This window comes from Telmatherina bonti (genome assembly GCF_933228915.1).
Source record: "Telmatherina bonti genome assembly, chromosome: 11".
Classification (NCBI taxonomy): domain Eukaryota; kingdom Metazoa; phylum Chordata; class Actinopteri; order Atheriniformes; family Telmatherinidae; genus Telmatherina; species Telmatherina bonti.
In genome coordinates this window covers 33,970,415-33,990,531 of record NC_136629.1, presented here as the reverse complement: position 1 = coordinate 33,990,531, position 20,117 = coordinate 33,970,415, and the positions used below count along the sequence as shown (strand labels likewise).

The 20,117-nt window shown below is 35.9% G+C and overlaps 1 protein-coding gene across 1 annotated transcript in view; it reads right to left on the bottom strand.

Moving 5' to 3' along the window:
* The window catches only part of anapc1 (anaphase promoting complex subunit 1), a 52,702-nt gene extending 35,163 nt beyond the window's left edge, over positions 1–17,539 (bottom strand). The window contains exons 1-26 of the mRNA XM_079249229.1: positions 17,446–17,539; positions 15,596–15,835; positions 15,106–15,270; positions 14,863–14,905; positions 14,674–14,771; positions 13,626–13,708; positions 13,300–13,373; positions 13,060–13,205; positions 12,813–12,970; positions 12,180–12,305; positions 11,826–12,044; positions 11,471–11,566; positions 10,877–10,967; positions 9,703–9,768; positions 9,432–9,569; positions 9,155–9,298; positions 7,831–7,891; positions 6,404–6,459; positions 5,872–6,003; positions 5,704–5,778; positions 4,699–4,815; positions 4,175–4,341; positions 2,668–2,759; positions 2,232–2,380; positions 1,674–1,752; positions 106–142 (exon numbers count right to left, since the gene is read on the bottom strand). Of these exons, the coding sequence (XP_079105355.1) occupies positions 106–142; positions 1,674–1,752; positions 2,232–2,380; positions 2,668–2,759; positions 4,175–4,341; positions 4,699–4,815; positions 5,704–5,778; positions 5,872–6,003; positions 6,404–6,459; positions 7,831–7,891; positions 9,155–9,298; positions 9,432–9,569; positions 9,703–9,768; positions 10,877–10,967; positions 11,471–11,566; positions 11,826–12,044; positions 12,180–12,305; positions 12,813–12,970; positions 13,060–13,205; positions 13,300–13,373; positions 13,626–13,708; positions 14,674–14,771; positions 14,863–14,905; positions 15,106–15,270; positions 15,596–15,811 (2,828 nt within the window). The 5' untranslated portion in view covers positions 15,812–15,835; positions 17,446–17,539. The remainder of the gene's footprint in view (positions 1–105; positions 143–1,673; positions 1,753–2,231; positions 2,381–2,667; positions 2,760–4,174; positions 4,342–4,698; positions 4,816–5,703; positions 5,779–5,871; positions 6,004–6,403; positions 6,460–7,830; positions 7,892–9,154; positions 9,299–9,431; positions 9,570–9,702; positions 9,769–10,876; positions 10,968–11,470; positions 11,567–11,825; positions 12,045–12,179; positions 12,306–12,812; positions 12,971–13,059; positions 13,206–13,299; positions 13,374–13,625; positions 13,709–14,673; positions 14,772–14,862; positions 14,906–15,105; positions 15,271–15,595; positions 15,836–17,445) is intronic.
* Between the last annotated feature and the right edge of the window lie 2,578 nt (positions 17,540–20,117).

Genomic DNA, 20,117 nt, shown 5'->3' with positions numbered 1-20,117 from the left:
GTGGCATCAAAACAAGTTGAAAACGCAACATTTTAAGGTAGGAAAGTCACATAGTGCATCTTTAAAGCTACTTTACTGTGAATGTGATTTTTATGCAGTTTTTACCTTCTGATTGGTGGTTCACTAACATGGGACCGCTGACCTGAAGGTGTGAGAATGAGAAAAGACAAGAAAAGATCAGAAGGCAAACTGTTTTGTTAATTTGCGCCTCATTTGTGCAGCCTGAAAGAGTTTGTATTCATACAAGTTCTGAAGTTACTCAAATTAATCAAATTTGAAAAGCAGCAATTAGTAGCAGCTAAAATGTGTAAAACGTTTTAGTTGAATGAAGGATGAATGGAGGACTTTGTGTGGGATTGCTTTTGTTGTTCTGGTTTGTCATTGAAACATGGGTGCTGAAAAGAAAAAAAACAAAAAAAACATGAAAGTCACCTGAGGTGTTTTCCTCTCGGCCACAAAACAATTCCTAAATTCTCTGTCAGTGGGCTGATTAAATACCTGCAGCAATGGTTGTCACCTAAGGGCTGTATCGGGTTTTTGTCACAGCAAAAACAGTTCTGGAAAATGGCACTGAAGCAAGGGACTACGGAAGTGGCAGGTAATAAGGGAAGCTTGTCGATATATGCAAACAGGAGAAAACCTGACCCATGATGCATTAAAAGACTAGTAATATTACCTTTGAGGTTTGTTACAAAAATACACATTACATTGTTCCAGGACATTTTTTCAAATAGTATACGGAAATTAATCTGCAGTCTTTCTGCAGATTAATTTTTTAAAAAAAGATGTAAAGTCATGCAGAGTTAGGACAATAAGCCTGCTAATTTCTTCCTGCTGCAGGTCTACAGCAAGTGAATACGCAGTGGAAAGGAGGAAGTGTTCAGGAAAACATTATAAAAAAAACGGCCAAAAGGTTAATTGTTTCATGCTACAATTAGGAATTTGCGATAAAATATAGTTTGTCATTTATCATGACACCATATTCTCATGGTGTCTCCAATCTGCTGCTGTTCCGCTCAGCATAAAAGCAATGTGGAAGGTGAAATCATGCCCATTTCAACAGAGAAAGTATGTTTTTGCAACACATTAGTGCTTTAACTGATTAACACGTAAAATAAAGAGATGTGATGAACAGAAACTAATAAATATATAGGATATAATTTTTTTTTTTTTTTTTCCATTTTATTTCATCTCATGTTCAGTTCAACTATTCACGGATGTTGCCGCTGTTTTCTTCTGGTTATCCATTTGCCTTATGCTTTTTTGCATTTAGGATGTAAAAGACAATTAATGTGATTTATTCATTCATTTATTACAGAAAGATTTGTGTGGAGAACGCTACAGTATCATTTTTAATGATGTCCATAAATTATCATTAGAAGAATCGATGATGGTGTATTTCTGTCAATAAAATGTAGAATCTTCATAAATCTTTCATTTGAGTCAATTGTTACTTACATCAACCTAACACACTCTTATAAGGTGTAATTTGACCTCAGAAATTGAGTTTTTAGTATGCTTTAGTGGTTTTTTTGGCGATAGATTTATTGTTAAAAAATTAGGCTGAATTGGCGTTTACTTATCGTCATTTTTACCGTTACCGTGACAAACGCCAGGAATTATTGGGATACATCTTTTTGACCATATCGCTCATCCATAGCCACAATACATACCAGCAGAAACTTTGACCAGATACTTTGATACACCTGTCGAAGTAGCATTTTCATCGCCAATGATGTAGAGCGCATAACTCTGGGAAAGAAAAAAAAAACATTTTATAATCAGAAAAACACCTAAAATAAGAATTTAAACATTATACTTTACAATCAGCTGACTTTAAAGTAGGTTTGTACAACTGAGTCACAGATCATTATCTGTGAAAGCTTCATCAGTAAGGTAATTCCTAAAAAAAAAAAAATAAATAAAAAATAAAAAAAAAAGATCCTGCTGAAGGGTTTTATGAACTACATTTGCCAGCAGCTCCTGTGGGGTAGACAGAAGTTAGAAGAGATTTCTGACTATTGTTTCATATCTCCTCTCATCCCCTATTATTTCCATCTGTACCTGCTGTTAACCGTATAATTAAGACAGTTTGAAAAAAAAAAACACTGCAAGTTTAATTTTAATTACAATATTAACAAAAAACAGAATGAAATACTTTACCATTCTGAGTTTTATGAATACATCGTATAAAAACAAAGCTAACTGACTATATTTCATGTCGGCCGTACCAGAACCAGCAGTCTGGTGCTCTGACAGATTCCAGGCAGGTATGGAAAAGGTGGGTTCTCCTCTCCTCTCAAGCATCTACTAAGCCAGCTGAACACACAAGGAGGCTCAGAGGTCAGGAAGGATGGACGCTGCATCTGACCAATCAGAGCTGAGAAAGAACAAAGGACGAGGGGGCAGACAAAGAAAGAGGAAGAGGAAAAGAAGGACAAAAGAAGAGGGAATTAGAGTGACCATGAGTATGTCATTTTTGTGTCATAGAAGTGCTAAAAGTTGAGCAATAAATGATTAGTCAGGTAAACATTACAGAAAAAAATGTGGATATATAAAGGAAATTAAGTGGCCTTCATCAGCAGCCAACCATCCCTGTTTTCTCCCCCATAACAACATGTCTTGTCTGTTTCCAGACAAACAATGAGATTATTTAGCCAGTCTTACCCTGGTCAATGATGCAGCTCTCAGAAAAGCAACTCATTAATGAAGGGTAGTCTCTCCAGTAGAGATCAACATACTCCTCCAACTGCAGGTCCCTACAACACATTTTAAAGTACAAACACAGCACAGTTTGGAAATTGAAGACAGAACATGAAAGTTTGGCTTTTTTCTTCTTTTCACTCCACCATAGTGAAGAATATTACAGTTTCATTTACATCAATCAATGTACATCAATCATATATTAAAGCTATCATGTAGAAAGTATGTAATGAGGTGTCTCGCTGCACAGCTGGATGCTAATTTACTGCAGGTGATTAAAACTAATCCAAAAAAACAGCCTACCATCCTCAAACAGCTACCGTGACATTTAACAGGTTTGAGACGTAACTGAACAAAAGGGAAAAGCAATTAAGATCAGAGAATAAGAACCATCAGCTATGAATTAGATGAACTCTAGTCAGTAGTTTTGTTTTGTTTTATCAATGAAGGATACAACACAATTACTAGCTGTCTTTGTGTTTTCACATACTGAGACATGGATAATCATCTTGTAGGTATGTAAACTTTTAAATCTACTAATCTGAAATGTAAAATCTTTATCACCTAAACTCCATATTAAAGTTAAAATCTATCACTTATAGATCTGCACCTGCATGCATCTGATTATCATGTCACACTGCTGCATGCAAATGCTCTTAAAGCTGGAAGAAATTTGGATGTAATTGGAGTGAAAAAGGACTAACGATCCACATTACTATGACAATAAGCCCGATTACAACCAAATCCACAAATTAGTGCAATTCTGGCAGATATTTATAGGGTAAGAATGCTGCATTTATTTTTCTAGATCTCCTTCTGAAGGTTCAGGGTTTGAGAGAAGATTTTGAAGCCACAGGTAACTCTAGATGTGATACATACTGAAAAACAACACAATAGCATAATTATGTTTGCACTCATGCTGAGGTATTTCCTGATTCGATTTAAATATATGATGCATTAAGGCGATTAAAATGTATTTCTTTCTCAAACCATGCAGGAAAATTACTGAAAAATATGTCAAATGATCGTGATTGCTTTAGCCTTCACCAGCTGATAAGAACAGAGTGAAAAATGGCTACATACTTGTATACAACCCACATGCCAAAAACTCAGGCCAATTACTCTGAAGAGTACTTCATGCTCCCACTCAACCTATTCTCTTATCCACGCCATCACCAACCACAGCAGTCACTTGACAATCTGTTGAAGTTGATTTCACCATACACATCACTGAAGAGCATTGATTACACACAGACTTTCACTGAAAACAATCAGCTGTACACCTCTTGTCTTCTCACCGAGAAAGTTCAACACAACTAAAGTAAAATTTCAATAGATTGTTTTTGTTGTGATATTTGGCACAGGTCTCTTTTCGCGTTTGTATTACAATGTAGTAAAGCAAGAGTTCTTTCCTCTAAATTGAATTCACAATGCATCGCAGTCAACAGAAAGACAGCACGGCAGTGATTACCTGGCTAGTTGCTGCAGCAGACAGACCAACGAGGAGGCTCTCGCTCTGTGCAGCTCATCCAGCTGCAGCTCCTGATAAAGCAGATGGAGAACATAGAAAAGGGCAGGAATATGAGGAAACAGAAGGGCCGAGCTGTCCAACTTCAGAGATGGATTGGATGAAGCTGCCTGATGCAGGAAAAAGAGAGAAAAAGAGGGTTTAATGAATGCAGACATTAAATTAATACATGCAAATACAACTGTCATAAAATGCACTCTGCATTAATGAGGTCATTGGTTAAACTATTAAGCAGAATTTTTGTTGTTAGATTAGACATTACACTTTATGTGTCACTGAACAGGTTAATACAGGTAATTGGTGTTTTTATTTATTTGTTTATTCAATTAAACTGCTGTAAGGTGCCCCCTTCTTACCATCTGTACAATGTCAAGTCATAACAAGCATCTTCACCGTGGTAATAAATACTATACAGATAAAACAATATCAACATCCATATATTACAGGCTGTTTGAGCAAAACTAAACCAAGTGTTTTGTGTGTGTGGTGATAACCTTATTGGTGCCACTGGGTTCCACTGAACCAAAGACTGGCTGAGAACTCATCTGTCGATGGTAATGAGAGGCCAGCAAGTAATCCCAGTCCTACAGAGAAGAGAAATGGTTTCTGAAAACTGCATATTTATGGGAAGAGACAGAATGCAAAACATGCTGACAGCGGTGAAATTAACAAGCTTAATGATGACTATTCCATTAATTGTACCACTGATTCACAATGTGAACCAGAACTTTTGATCAGAACAGATAAAGATTGCTTGAAAAATTCTCCTGTAATCTGGGGAGCTTTAAGAAAACTCCAGGAGGACTGTTTAGGATTCATATTCAATTCCTGGTTTGAATAAATAAAGAAATGAAAACACATCATGTCTATGTAAGGACTTTCATTATCATGAACTTTAGGACAATAGCAAATGACTTCTGAACCCAGCTCAGACACATTAAGGACTTGTTTCAGTAAAGGTTACCTGCAGTGGGTTTTTATTTTTTTGGAAGGTACAATAGATTAAGTCTAAATATTTCAGTTTTTTCCTGTGCTTAAATTATTTCTATCTACAAAATGTATTATTTAAATGAAATGAAATGAAAAATACTTTCTTAACCCCAAAGGGAAAATGAACTAAAAGCAGAACTGTTGAGATGAAAACTACATGGAAAAACAGGGCCATTTCTTTCGAGTTTATCTGTAATTTTACACTTTCATCTGTTTGAAAAAAGTAATAAATAAATATTTAAATGTTTTTTTTTCCTCTTGACAGTCGTAAATTTGATGCAATGTCTCTTTTTGGTGTCCTTGTATTTGCTTCAATGGCTCATAACATGATACATGTCTTCACAGGAATTTCATTATTTTCCCACATAAACAACAAAAATGTTTACAAGTACAAATCCATATCTTGAATAAGATTTCAAAGCTGATGACTGAAGTCTAATGTGCAGCCAAAACAAACAAAAAAAAGGGTTGAAGCCACACACCTCATCAGAGCCTCCGTCAGAGTGACGAGCCTTCTTTGCTGCAATCACTGGGGAGAGCGGCACTTCAAAATGGAGCTACAGAAAAAGAGCAGACAGAAAACCTTATTGTGAGCTTTTTAATATTTCAAAATTGAAAGGCGGGTGGGGGGGACACATTGGCAGACTTACATGTCGTGTCCAGGCCAAGCGCTCCGTGTTGTAACCCATGAGTGTCAGAAAACAGGTGACAAACAGGTTCCACTCTGCATGACCACTGGGTCCACCAGGGGCATTGTAGATGCTGTACCACTTTACCAAAACCTGCATATTTGATAGTTAAAAGTTAAAGTTAGGGAGTTAAAAAGCATTAAAGTCTTACAGCACCAAAGTTAAATAAATATCATTTCTCTTTAACTGCTTCTAAATAACCTGAACACTTAGATCTATCAGTCAGACTCAGAGAAACCAAGTCCCACATGATTTTCTCCCAAAGTCTCGACAATTTACTTTATTATTTTCTTTGTGACAGGTGTACAGACAGAACAATAAAGCGATATAATGAATATCATGTTTAATAGATTATCTGATAAAACGGAAACTTTCTGAGCAAAGAGTCTGTTAAAGTTACATTTTCCCAGTGTAAAAGGTCAACTAGACATGTAACCATTATTAACCACTAAGCCTGATTAGATGCATGTTTAACATGTCCTAACAAACAAACCTTCATGGCAGCTTCTTTTGGTAGGATGAAGCGAAATGCCTGCAGACACTTCCTCACTGGAATACGTCCAGGACAAAAGATAAGAGAAAAAAACATGACAATGGAGAAATAAGACAGTATAAAACACATATTTTAAGGTAAAAAGGTGGAAAACTCAAAGCAGTCGGGTCAAATCTACAATTTTCTTGACTTAAATGAGGAAGCAGACATTGAGGAAATTAAAGAATAATCACTACAACAGTAATTAGAGTTGCTGTGTCTTCTAACAACTCCAACCAATCAGATTCCTAATCAACATCACTAGGCTATCTTAATTGGACATCCAAAGAGGGAAAGGTCAAAGAAGAGGTGGATAAATGCCATTTCATTAGAGGAAGGTGACTCATCTGTACAATCGATTACTAAATAATAGAGAATAAGGTGTGAACAAGATAAAGATGTAGGCAAGACAAAGTCAAACCTGAGTGACACTGAAGCAGAAGTTAACACGATGCACTTGACTCGCATCAAATAGGAAAAAGTAATCTAATTGTTTACACATTGTAAACTGTCATATTGTCTACTTATTGATAGTATTGATGTAGAGCACAAATAAACATCAATTAAATATTTATCTTGTCTAAATGTGATGTTTAAAGAGTTGTTGGCTGAACATTGGCACTCTGATAAGAGTTTCTGAAATAATGTTAGAAACAGGAGTAAGACTGACTCCATTTAATGTTTTTTTTTTGCAGGATGCCAATTTTCTGGTAGTCAATAAGGCCATTTCTACAAACCATATCTGGTGCATGAACAATATGTGCTTACACAATAAATACAGACATGGGTGTTGGTGCGCTAGTTGAAGATCTAGAAACACATTATCTCGCCAGTTCATGCAGACATATTGGTATATCTTACTGTCCGTATCAGGCTGGCTTAGGGTAAACATGTTAAATAATCACACTGCATAAACATTTCCTGTTAAAGTCGAACAGAAAAGCCCTGATTTCCATATTTAAATAAACTTTCATACGTTAAAAAAAATGCTCTGAATAGAAAAAATGGATTACTTGAAATTATATTAATATCCTACTCATCGCTTAAAAGGTTTGCAGCAGACAATTGTGCATTTAACCAATTAGTCCGAATTCATTTTTTTAAATTAAGATTAAGTGAATATCAGGTTATGAACAAGGATATGGGCACATATGTGCATCTAACAACTGTCTGAGGTGCAGAGAACAAGATGGTAGATTATCTTTAATATGCTAAATTATATGTCACCATCTTTAAACAGTTCCAGGACGTTGCTGTTATGACTCAGCCATCCGAGTGTGCATGTGGTCACATTTAAGCACATTTTCATAGCACCACTGTCAATATCGACCACACGGTCTTAGAAATGTCTGCATCCAATATGTGTTTTCAGTGAATGTGGAACTTACCCAGATCTGAAGTAGCAACTTCAGGGACTGAGATCCTCAGCATCATGCCACTGCTTAGTTCCTGGAGGTAAAGACAGATTGCACACAAATTCAGGGATATCCTTTTGCAACTATTTTAAAGCAGTGTACAACTAAATGGTTGTTACTAAAACCCGAGTGTCCTAACACTGTAATCTGTACAAGTAAAGAAGCAAAACTTAATACATCCATCTTCAGTTTTATTATCTAAAGCTCTAGTTTTTCTCATGACATGTAGGTTAGTAGAAAAATAAACTGATGATTGGTTGGTGCACAGTACAACAGGAAAATCTGCCAGAAAGAGAGAAAATGAAAGTAAAAACAGGAGATGCTGCAAATCTCTGGATTTGTTAAAGCACTTTTTTCCCATGTTCAGCAGCATTTTAATTACTTTTTGTGATAAATCTGACCAATAAAAAATGTTGTCAGTTTGACACTGAAAATTTAATAAAGTCTCCAGAATTTAAGTAAATACAGCATGTTGACATATTAATCGCCATGAAATGAGGATGAAATTAAAGAGCTGGCAGTGATGTTCCACATCTAAAATTCATATTATTCAGTGCAATTTGCAACTAAGTCAGACAACACCTTTAGAACATTTCCACACTAAAAACTTAATTTTGCTGTGAGCCTGCAGTTGTAATTTTTTTTTTTTATGAAATCCAAACTATATACAATATATTGGTTATTCATGTTATGCTGAATAGCTATGTAGAGACGGCAAACAGACACCTTCACGTCCCATTTTATCCATCACAGATGATCAGTCTGACAGCAAAAAGCCAGAGCTTTGAAAACTCCAGCGAGCTGCAAGAATTAGTCACCAGACTGATGCATCAATAGCTCCAGGAGAAAGTCGCTAAACAGAGTTGAATGAGCAGAAGGCTACAGACTGTTTTGTGTTTTTTTGTCTGTGTTTATATGGGAAATAAACAGTGATAGCGTGTCAGTGTGTACTGAGATGTCCTGAGGCTCAAGAAGCTGACACAGACAGGAATTAACCCAAAAGCTAAAAAAAAATAAATAAATAAAAAAAAAACACAAAACAGCCTTTTATTTTTCTGTTGCTGCTCTCATTCACAAATATTATGGGCCTCACACACATTCTCACAAGTCACAAACATCACATATCCAAGCCAAAACGCTGAGGAGTTTTCTCACATTACCTTTCAGTGATATCTAATCTAATATGCTACTGCCACAGAAGATTTTTTCTTCCTCTGGTAAAAGTAAACAAAGAGTTCAAAAATAGCAACAAGTATGCTGTTTTTATTCTTTCTTTAAACTACAAAATCACACCTACCAAAGTGACCCGGTTGCACACGGGGTCCCGCAAAGCATGGATGTAGGGAGTGGCTTGTTGAAAGGTGTAATCTTCCAAAAAAGAAGCATCGTGATGTTTAATGTTGGAACTCCTAGATTCTGATACCGGTGAAGGCATTACATCCTACAAGAGACCAGACAAATTAGAGATCAAAGTAGTACCATGAGGAAATTTAACAACTGGAAGTGAAAATATCATGTTTGAAATACAAAAACAATTTGTAAAAAATAAAGTTTAGTTGAAGATAAGTCAGTACCTCGTTCAGTATTTGGATGTATCTACTCCCGGTATTAGCAGGTGTGCTAACATTCTCCACTGGAATGCTGAAGTGAGGGAGATGGTTGGTTAGGCTGAAGGAGGAGGACAGGAGACCCGGGACAAACACTTTACTGACCTGGTGGGACGACAACACATCAAATTCATTACTCCATACAGTGTGGTTGCTCCTAAATAATCTGAAGTGCTGCTTACTGGTAAACCACAGGAGGCAAACTATTGCTGTGGTGTCTTCCTGAGTCGTTACTCACCCTGGTTATTCCTGTGTAAAGAACCAGACTTCCACTGGCCTCCAGAACCAGCATGGCATCTATATTCTGAGGAGTCAAAAAGATTCACTGAGCATTGAACAAGCCATTGTTTTCAAGGTTAACTCAATGTATCCACTACTTCACCAATCAACTGATAAATGATTTAGACAATGAAAGTTAACTTTTACGATGACAATACAAAAACATTTTTTACCTACGATAAAACGACAGCAGCCGAGAACTAACCTTTAAGTAATTATACATAAAGACTTCAAAATGATTGTAAACAAAAGCTTATATTTTGCATCGTATACTCAAATACAAGATAAAGCAGTTCAATATACAAATAGTCTCAAAGGTGCTTTATGTGTAGATATCATTAGCTTCATATATTAATTGAGTGGCTGTACAGGAGGAAGAGCAGTCAACCAGAAAGTTGGAGGGTCAAATCAGGTTTTCCCTGACTACATGCCCAAGTAGGCAAAACCCTAAACCCTATGTTGCTCCACCGATGTGCCTATTGGGGTATGAGTGTGTGTGTGTGTGTGAATGGGTGACTGTGACATGTAGTGTAAAGCGTTTTGAGTGGTCAGCATGACTGGAAAAGTACTAGAAGTACAAGTCAATTTACCATTTACTGAGCACCTCTCCAGTTTGTGTCTTAACTCACTGGCTGCCAGCCTTTGCTGCAACATGGAGTCCTCCGTTACCACTGTTTGAAGCATTTTGGTTCACCTTTCAGGTGATGTGGAGGGCCAATTTCGCCAGGTGTGTGCATTGGGGGTCTTCAGGATGCACTCTTAGAGCACATTGTCAACATGTTGGGTGTGTGCACTACGCGGAGTGTGCTCAGAGCTTGTTCACAGAGCTCCTTTTGGAGACATTTTGATGTCCGCAAAAACGCAAAACACGTCTTTTCATGTCTTTATCAGTGAACATTTGGATTCAGAAAGACACCAAAAAGACGTCTTGGTCTGGCAACCAATGACTTAATATATTAAATCACATATGCATGTCTTTCATTTCTTCCTTAACACTTTCTATCCATACCAACATTAAATAAGAACTTGGTACCTATTTGTGAAATAAAACAAAACCAAATATCAATTCGTTTTTGCTTTATCAAATCTCAATAAAACTTTTATCTAAAAACAAAACCATGAATATAACATACTTGTAGAGGTTCTGCATCTTTGGCAGGGATGCTTGTGACCGAGGGGAAGATAAGCTGAGATGTCTCGTTGCTTTCAATAAACTTCACACATCTGCAGAAAAAAAAAAATACAAAAATGCACGTATCACGTCAAGTGTGGGGAAATGACCGTGAACTTACAAAATCTGTGTGTACTGTTTTATTTTCACATAGTAACAAATGTCCCCACAGTTTATTTTTGTCTATTAAATGTTATATTGAAGACATCTTCGAGGAAATGACACTGAAAGTAAAATAGCAAGAATTAATTATTTTGAAGGACAGCTGTTTTTCATTTATTTATGCCGTTGCTCGGCTAAAGACCCACTTTTAAGATCTGGCATTTTATCCAGTTTGAGATTCTGCTTTTTTTTCTCCCTTATGTACTGCTTTATTGTTTTTTTGTTTTTTAATGTTTTAATTTCTTTTACTTTTGATTGCTTTTAATGTTTTATCTTTTATTCCTTGAACTTCTATTGTTATAATGTCACAGCATGACTTTAATGTTCAGCAGTTTGCTGCAGCTGGCGTTGTGTGAAAGTGCTACATAAATAAAGTTGAGTTGAGTTGAGTTACCTGAGCTGTTGGTGAGACTCCACTAGGAAACAGAGGTAGCGGTTTTCACAGAGGTCAGATGTCAGGAATACTTTAGACGCCTGGCTGCTCATCTCCCTGCAAAGCCAACAATTACATTTGCAGAATTTAGCAGAAGCTACTAAAGTGCCAAAACATCTGCATATCGATATAAAATACAACACAAATCAGGACCAGTTTACCATGGGAGGTTACTCTATGAAATTTCCCAGTATATGTTCAACCTGGGTTTTCAGTGCACTCTTTTTCTCTTTATTTCTGTACCTGCTTTGTGTATACTTGTCCTTTTGAAGCTATCTCACATTTAAGATCACCCCAAAGCGATATTTATTATTACCTGTGACAGCCAGATGTGATCGCCTCACTCCAGAGCTGCTCCATGCACAAGTCAGGTATAATGGGCTCCATTTCTGGCATCAGCATTGTCTCGTTGACACTCCTGTTAGGTGAGGGTAACAAGCAATGATGCCCTTTAGGGGATGGGCTGTGGAAAGACGCGTTGAAGCGAGCCGCGCCTGAAAATGTTGGAGCTGCCATGCCTGGAGAGTGAGCACGACTGAGACGGAAAGGCAGAAAAGGGGATGATTTTGAACGCCAGGTTACATTTCTGTTAGGATGTAACTAACATGTTTCCATGCTGGAGTTTGTTGATCCACTTGTCACCTGTTCTAAATCTCTACATCAAACTCACCTTAGGGCAGCCATGTTGGAGATACTTGGCGAATGAACTCGGGAGTGTATCCCAGGGGAAGATGTCATGGTCCTGTTCTGGTGACTGTGCAGAACGCTGTAGTGCAGCGGAGAGCCTGCAGCACAACTAGACGAACAACACAAATGCAATCAATTTGCCTGCTAACCTGAAATTCTTGTCATCACAAAACATTTAAATAATTTATTCTCCTGTTTTTAATATTGGATTTAGTCATCTTTACACCTTCCATGTAACAAATTCTGTCACTTTTTAATATATTTTTATATATTTTCTTAATTCTTCATATATGAATTTGAATAAAATGCTATTGATGGAACAAGCTGTTAAGAAAATTACTATTGATGCGATAATTACTGCATAAACCTCACTTGTTACATTAAACCACAGACAGATGAAGTGAACAATAAACTATTTTATGCAATGTCCTGCTGTAAAACCCTGAAGTTTAAGTACCAAAGTGAAAGTAATCACCACCAACAGAAATACTGTCAGAGCAAGAGGAAATCGTAACAGGCAGCAGCATACTTTCTGAGCAAGACAATGCATCCAGTCCACTACAAAGCTGTAAAGAAGTGACATGTGCAGACGGTATTTTCTCCTATCTTTCAGTACCTTGTTCCAGTTCCAGGACCCAGCCCAGTTGCCCCACTGCCACCAGGGGAATCAAGGCGGGACATGTTGCGCAAATTAGAGGTAAGGAAACTCGAAGTCATCACACCCAACGGTGTCCCAACCGGCTCTGTAGGACACCTCAATACTTTGGAACGCTCCTGATGAAGATGTAGAGCTTGGTATTAGAGGAGACACAACATGTGTGTTTGTGTGTTTTTTTTAAATGCATGTCAGTGTGTTCACTCACATCGTGGGTAACTTTGCGCAGGCCCCAGACAGAGTGAGTTCCCTGTACAGTGTCGTATGATACAACTATAGAGGGCTGGCAGCAGGTGAACACTATCTTCATGGTGGAGTCAGATACATACTGCACACAAGAGCCTTCAAACAGGCCTGCAAAAACCATGCACACACATTCAAGTAAACTTTCTGAAAACAAATGTCCAGAAAGAGACACAAGAAATATACAGTTGAGTTTGTGTCATACCCGAGGGTTTGCACACAACTGGTGCGATCTCATCCAGGGGATGTAGCATGCTGAACACCGTAGGCAGAGGCTCTCTGTATGGAAAAACACAACTTTCTCAGCAAGCTAACATATTCAATGAATGGTATGTGCTTGTATCAGTGTATGTACATCTGTGTGCAGAAAAAAGGTAGTTTTTATTGCAGAAACATGGGTCTCTACTATCATTTTAATGTGTTTGTTGTTATTATTTGTTTGTTTTTTTTTATAAATCCAAACATCTTTGATTATATAACCTTATTTTTTTATTTGCATATGTTTAAAAGTGTGCAGTGTTGGCATTTTACCCAGGGGAGCTGAGCTGTGTCTCATTTGTTGTGTTCTTCCTTTCCAGCAAAAGTCCAAACTCAGCTGCCCAGACATTTGAAACCTCAAAAAAGGAAGATGAGAGAGACATTTTGTTTGTCATTTAAACAAAGTATTATAGGTAAACCCCTACTTCCTGCCTCTCAAATGTCAAGCTTTTATTTCTTTTGGCCACCCACTGTTACAGTTCAGCAAAATACACTTAGGAGTGTTTCAAGCAATTTGAAAATCCTCATAAACAGCAGGGATGTCCACAGTCAGTCCTTGCTGTTTTCATGCAAGTTTCGGATGTTTTCCTGCTGCTGCACAACTCGATCAGTTTAATGAATCAACATTAATCAGCGCTTGACAACAAGCTGTTGAGGAAAACCGTTTAATTTGAATCCGATGTTCCTGAAGCAAGGAAACATGAAAAACCTACAGGACTGCAGCCCTCCGGTATCGGAGCTGGACACTCCTGATAGTAAATATTAGGGGTGGAAAAAATGAATGGAAAAATCAAATATCAGGACTTTTTGCAACACAATTTTAACATTGCTTTTTTGTTACAAAAATACTTTTTTCCCCAATTAATAAAATTATTCCATGATAAAATTTTTGTCATTTTTAGTGTTTTTAATGATCTTTTTACTTGTCTTCTTAGGCATTATAGCACTAGAATGATGGTCTGGCTACTGTGTTGTTTTTTTCATCATTGAAATCAAGAAAAATAACAACCAAAAAAAAGTTTTTTTACTTTTTTTTTTTTTGTTTGTTTTTAATCTACAAAAATTAGCAATATCGAAGAATTGCAATTTAAATCGAATTGGCACCAAAAAACCAAAGACCAAAAAAACAGAATTGAATCAAATCGGGACAAAAGGATATCATCACAGCCCTAGTAAATATAGATAGTAAATATAAACAGTACAAACCATTTCTCTTTGAAAAAGTAGGTATGCCTCAACTTTTGACTTGTACTTTGTACACGCACAATAACTCAGCATATTCTCTCAAAACCTTATTTACATGGGTTTGTCTTTCACTCACCTGGAAGGGCAGTGGTGAAATGAAGTCCTTTCCTGTAACAGTGTGTACATTTACACAGCTACTCTGGACAATACACACTGTGTGCTCAAAATCTTCCACTGCAAAACAATTAAAATGTAAGTACATAAACAATAAAAGAGTACTCCGAAACAAGGGTTGCTAATCCAAAAGTCTTTAAATATACAGTACCAGTATTGTTGTTATGAGGAACAGCAAAGTTACACCATAAAGCCTGCAGGCAGGAAAAGAAAGTGTCATAAGAATAAGCAAATTGCATTAAATATTGTGGTGCATTAAAACAAGTTGTCTTTGCATAAAGAACATTTTATAACCTCAAATAAAAATACTTTTCAAACCACATAGGTAGTGGTAAACAGTAAAAGAAATGTGGTCTCTCAAATCTGTCTTCAGATAGATGTAAATCATACAGACCTGCTGTACAGTGCTGTCAACAGTAAAGGCCTTATATACGCTGGAGGCTTGTCCCCGGCTGCCCTTGCTCCACACAACCATGTTTCCTGCTGTGTATAACTCTTCTTCAAACTCCACATCCTCCTCTTTGACTCCAGTACAGCCCTTCCTGAGCTGCCAGCATTCCTGCCATTTAATGCACGTTCATTAGAATGGACTTAAGAGGCCAAACCAAAAACTGCAGTTACACATTAGAGTCCTATTTTGTGGTCAAAATGAGAAGTTTTTTCAGTATTGTAGCTGCTGTGTTACATTTAAAACAAAAACAGAGAGTATTAATATATGAATCATATATTAACTGAATGCACAAAACATTTTAAATAATGGGCACATAAGAGCTTAAATGTCACTTATTTTGTGGCATTATTTGCTTTTCTTTCTCTTCTGTCACTGAAATTTTGAAACAAGACTAGAGATTAGAGACACTATGCGAAAGACAATCCAAGCTCACCCTTTCTCTCTCCTGTAGACTGACTTCTTGTAAAGATCCTACTAGGCCAGCGGCACCGTCTGATGACCACAGCTCAGAGGCTGGTTGGAGTTCTCTGAGCTGCAGGTTGAAGGCATTTGGATGGTTCTTGCAGTGCTCGCGGCCAAATGGGACAAACGACTGCAATTCCCCTGCTGCGATCATCGTGGCTGTCTCTTCATACACGACTTCCGACATGAGTTCCAGATTTCAGCATTATTTCTAGGAAATGTAAGTGAAGGAAGATTAATAAATTACTAAAAAAAAAAGATTTTTTTTTAAAAATAGTGGTCTGATAGGTTTACATATTTTGTTGTACCACCAATGTTTTGTTGCTATTATAAATGCTGAGATGCATGTAGTGCCCAGCAATGAAACATATTCATTAAAAAAAATAAAAAAGGTAGGCGAATTTTAGTATAATACCGAATTTCCAATGACAAGAGGAAGATATTTAAAGTCTTACTTATTGATCTGTTCATCATACGGAAATAAATGTTTATATGAATATTTTGATGTTATTCGGTATTTTACATTTCAATTATCAAACTTCAATTTCAGCCTCCTTTAATAATAAAGCAATGATTACATTTAAATGTGTTTTTTGTTATTAAGGGTGTTATTTTATTTATCTATTCCTCTTTTTGGGTTTGTGCACCAATGACTGAGCATAATTTCAATACTATTAAGTTTATAGGAAAAGTAAAGACTGTGGAAAAGTCAGTGCCATTCGGAAAAATTAATACACTTCATGATATACAGAATAAACTACAGAATAAAGTTACGGTATACTATGTTAATTCAACTTGCATTATTTTATTATCTAATTTAAAATAGTGTAGCTCAAAGCAAACATGTACAGTTGTGCTCATTTGTATTCATACCCTTTCATTGAAGAAAAGGCTGAATTTACAACAGTCACTCAAATAACTGGAGATTTAAAAAAAGAGCAATATCTAAAAATTTTCAAAAATAAAATTTAATAATATAAGACACTGTTTTTTCATTTAATTGAGTTGAAGAAAGAAAAAACAAACAAACAAACAAATAAATTGGTCCTGGACAAATTAGAGTACTTTTCTGTTGAACAGTGGGACAAAATACCTGTCAACAGGTGCAGAAGTCTGACTAAGAGGAACAGAAAACATCTAACTGTAGCAGAAACATTAAAGGATTGTTCAACAAAATATTAGTTTATGAATAATATGTAATAAATTATGGGTTGGTTTTTGGGGTTTTTTTTTGTTTGTTTGTTTTTTGCTTTTTAAAAAAATATTTCTATTGAACCAGAATTAGAAAGTAATGTAATGATATTCATAAAATTTTTATTTATTATTACTTTAGTCAATTTCAGCTTATTCTACAGGCAGCTGTGTTTTTTCCTTCTTCAATGAAAGGGTATGAATAAATATTAGCACAAGTGTATTTTAGCTGAACTTACAGAGAAAGTCAAAATATTTTAACTATGTCTTTTTTTTTTTTTATTATCATTATATGTTGATATGACAATGCTTAATTAAGTCTGTTAATGGCATTTTTGTTCTTATTTTTTGTTTTCCAGGTTAAATACAACACACTTCCTACTACATCATGTGTAGTTACACATGTGTCTCTTCACGCTGACAGATGCAGCATCACTTACATGTTAGCCGCAAGCGTTAAAGTGAGAAATGAAGCAAAGTTCAGTGCTCGTTAGCCAGATAGAAATATTGGCAGCTGTAGATCAGCGACCAGTTAAAGTATTTTCTAAATAAACATGCTAATGCTATAGCTGCTCCCACCGACTCAACTAGCATGCTAGCTGACGTTGGCTTCAGCTAGCTTTTAGGTACCTGATAATAAGGAATAGTCTGGCTCTTGTCGCGGAGTCCTCGTCTTCCCTTTCTTTTTGTCTTGCTTGACTGTAACGTCGTCACTCGTGATGACATAAAACCGACACAGTCGTTGTGCCAAACTCGGGATTTGGCTAGAGTAAGTTTTCAAATGAGCGCGGACATCTTTGCAGTCCCGACATCCTCTTCCTTCTGGACTTGGCCAATAAACATTGAGGAAACTATTAGCAGAAGCTGATTGGCTGATCTCATCAGGAACAGTTTGCTGACTGGATAAACAGTCAGTGGGACCGTATCATGAACTTTTGAAGATTTTTATGATGATTAACTCGTTCCTAATTGATTGAGAAAGAATGTGAAGGATCATTTTATCATATATATATACATATATATATATATATATATATATATATATATATATATATATATATATATATATATATATATATATATATATATATATATATATATATATATATATACAGAAGTGCTCTTAAAGTCTGGTGGTAATGCAGTTGTTATTGATATCTTGTGACATGGCGGCAGGGTTAGCAAGCTGTGTCTTAGATTGGTTAATCTTTTGGCATCCTCTTGGGTGAGACACTGATGAGGTACAGGCTATAAAACTGTTGCTAAATCAGACATGTTCCAAAAGGTCCTGTAGGGGTGCTGTACTCTCATCCATCAAGTTTCTTGGGGATGGTTTGATTTGATTTTTGGATCAATTTGGAGTGCAGTTGCAGAAGTACAAAAACAACATTGTACAACAGATCAAAATTAAATAGGAATTTACATTTGTTTTTTCTTCACTGAATTGTATCAAACTGGATTCAGTTTGATTAATAAATATATGTGTTGTTGTTTTTATAAATCATATTATTATAGTTGTTCTTGATGATGATCATAAAGTCAAAAAATGTACACAAATCAATAAAAGTCAACTGTCTCTTGGCAGTAATGTCTGATTTAACTATGTTAACAAAACGTGAAAATAATTTTCAATTTAACAGTGATGAGATCCTGATCTTACATGAATAAAAAAGATTTTAAAAATTTCCATCATCAGAGCATGCATTCTACATAGGAATTTATGTGTTTTTGTTTCTTTTTTAACAAGGCCCTAATAATGAATGTAGTGTCTTGTCCAAGGACACTTAGGAATGAAGTTAGTTGAAGCCTGGAATCAATCCACCAACCTTCCTGTTGGTAGACAACTGCAAATTTTCCTCAGCTTTAGCCATTATGAATATAAATTAAGCAAAACTCTATGGCATGATCTAAAGGACTGTTGACATTTTATTAAACTGAGATTAAAGTTAAAATTTAATGTGAATTATCTTCTTCGCAGCATTAAGTGAATACCTAAAATACCTCACCAATGTGCTAAATGAATTACACCAAGGATAAATGAAAAAAGTTATGATAAAATAAAAGTAAACCTGGCTATATTTTACAAGAATTTGGATATAAAAATGGATCTCATTTCATTCAGTAAAGTGTACTTGACTTTCAGACTTATTTGGATTGTTTATTGTAACGCTGAGGGTATTAATAAATGTGGCAAAGAAAATAACTGTCACCCCAATTAAGAATAGATAAGCTGGTATTTAGAGAGGGAAGTGCTGTGTAATTGGCCCAATCTGTCAAAAGCCATGGTAAAATGTATATAGCTATGTACACTATTTTTATTCTATGAATTCTTTATTGATATGGATAACACCTCGTATTACTCTTTTTTCTCAAATTAATAACTATGAAATTAAAAAATGTATTTATATTATTTTTATCAACTTCACTAAATGACCTAATATCCATATTCATCCTAAGCAAAACAAAAAACATAATAATAGAAATTTCTGACATAGTATTAAAAGTTTTGCCATCAACAGTTTTGCAGAATAACTTCCTGTGGCATGAAATCAAATTCAGTGCAATGAGAAATTTTATCATTGCAGATGATCAGTAGTCTGGATAGCTCCAGAGATCACCTATTTGATGGATATTTCACAACAATAAGGTATTACCTGACAAAGTCAGCTCTCCCAGACAACATTAGCCAAGCTCTCTGAGGTGTAACTGTCATGGAGAGAAAGGAAGCAAAATAAAGCGGGAGAATAAAGTGCTTTTTCTATTAAATCAAATTGGGAACTGTTTAAAGAAAAAGTCAGACAGCACAAAAACATCTCTTCACTGGTTTTGAATCAAACTAGTATAAAATGTCAATGCTAATGTTAGTCATTATTGTGGGTTTTCTCAGTCGCTTTGGTGCATTTCTCACAACAGAATTAATATTTGCACAGCAGCAAGTATGTTTCTCAAAACAATTATTTCAAACTGCAGAATCTAGTGGACAACCTGCAAAAGTGTGTCACTTGCTAAAATAGATCATTCCTTATAAGCAAGTATTTATGCAGTTGAAACTGTCAGAGCATTAAAATGAAAAGTCCTGTCACCACTGAGTATGTGCTCCAATGCTTAGTCATATTTTCATTGTGACAGTCCTGTAAGTGTTTGTGAATACAAAAGAATCAGATCTTGCAGACACTACCTGAAAATGCCCAAGACAGCACTACATACTGGATGTACTGGCATCTGAAAACTACAGTAAAGTTACACGTTACTGAATAGAGCAACTAAATACATGACAGAGCATACATTTAGTTCACATTTTT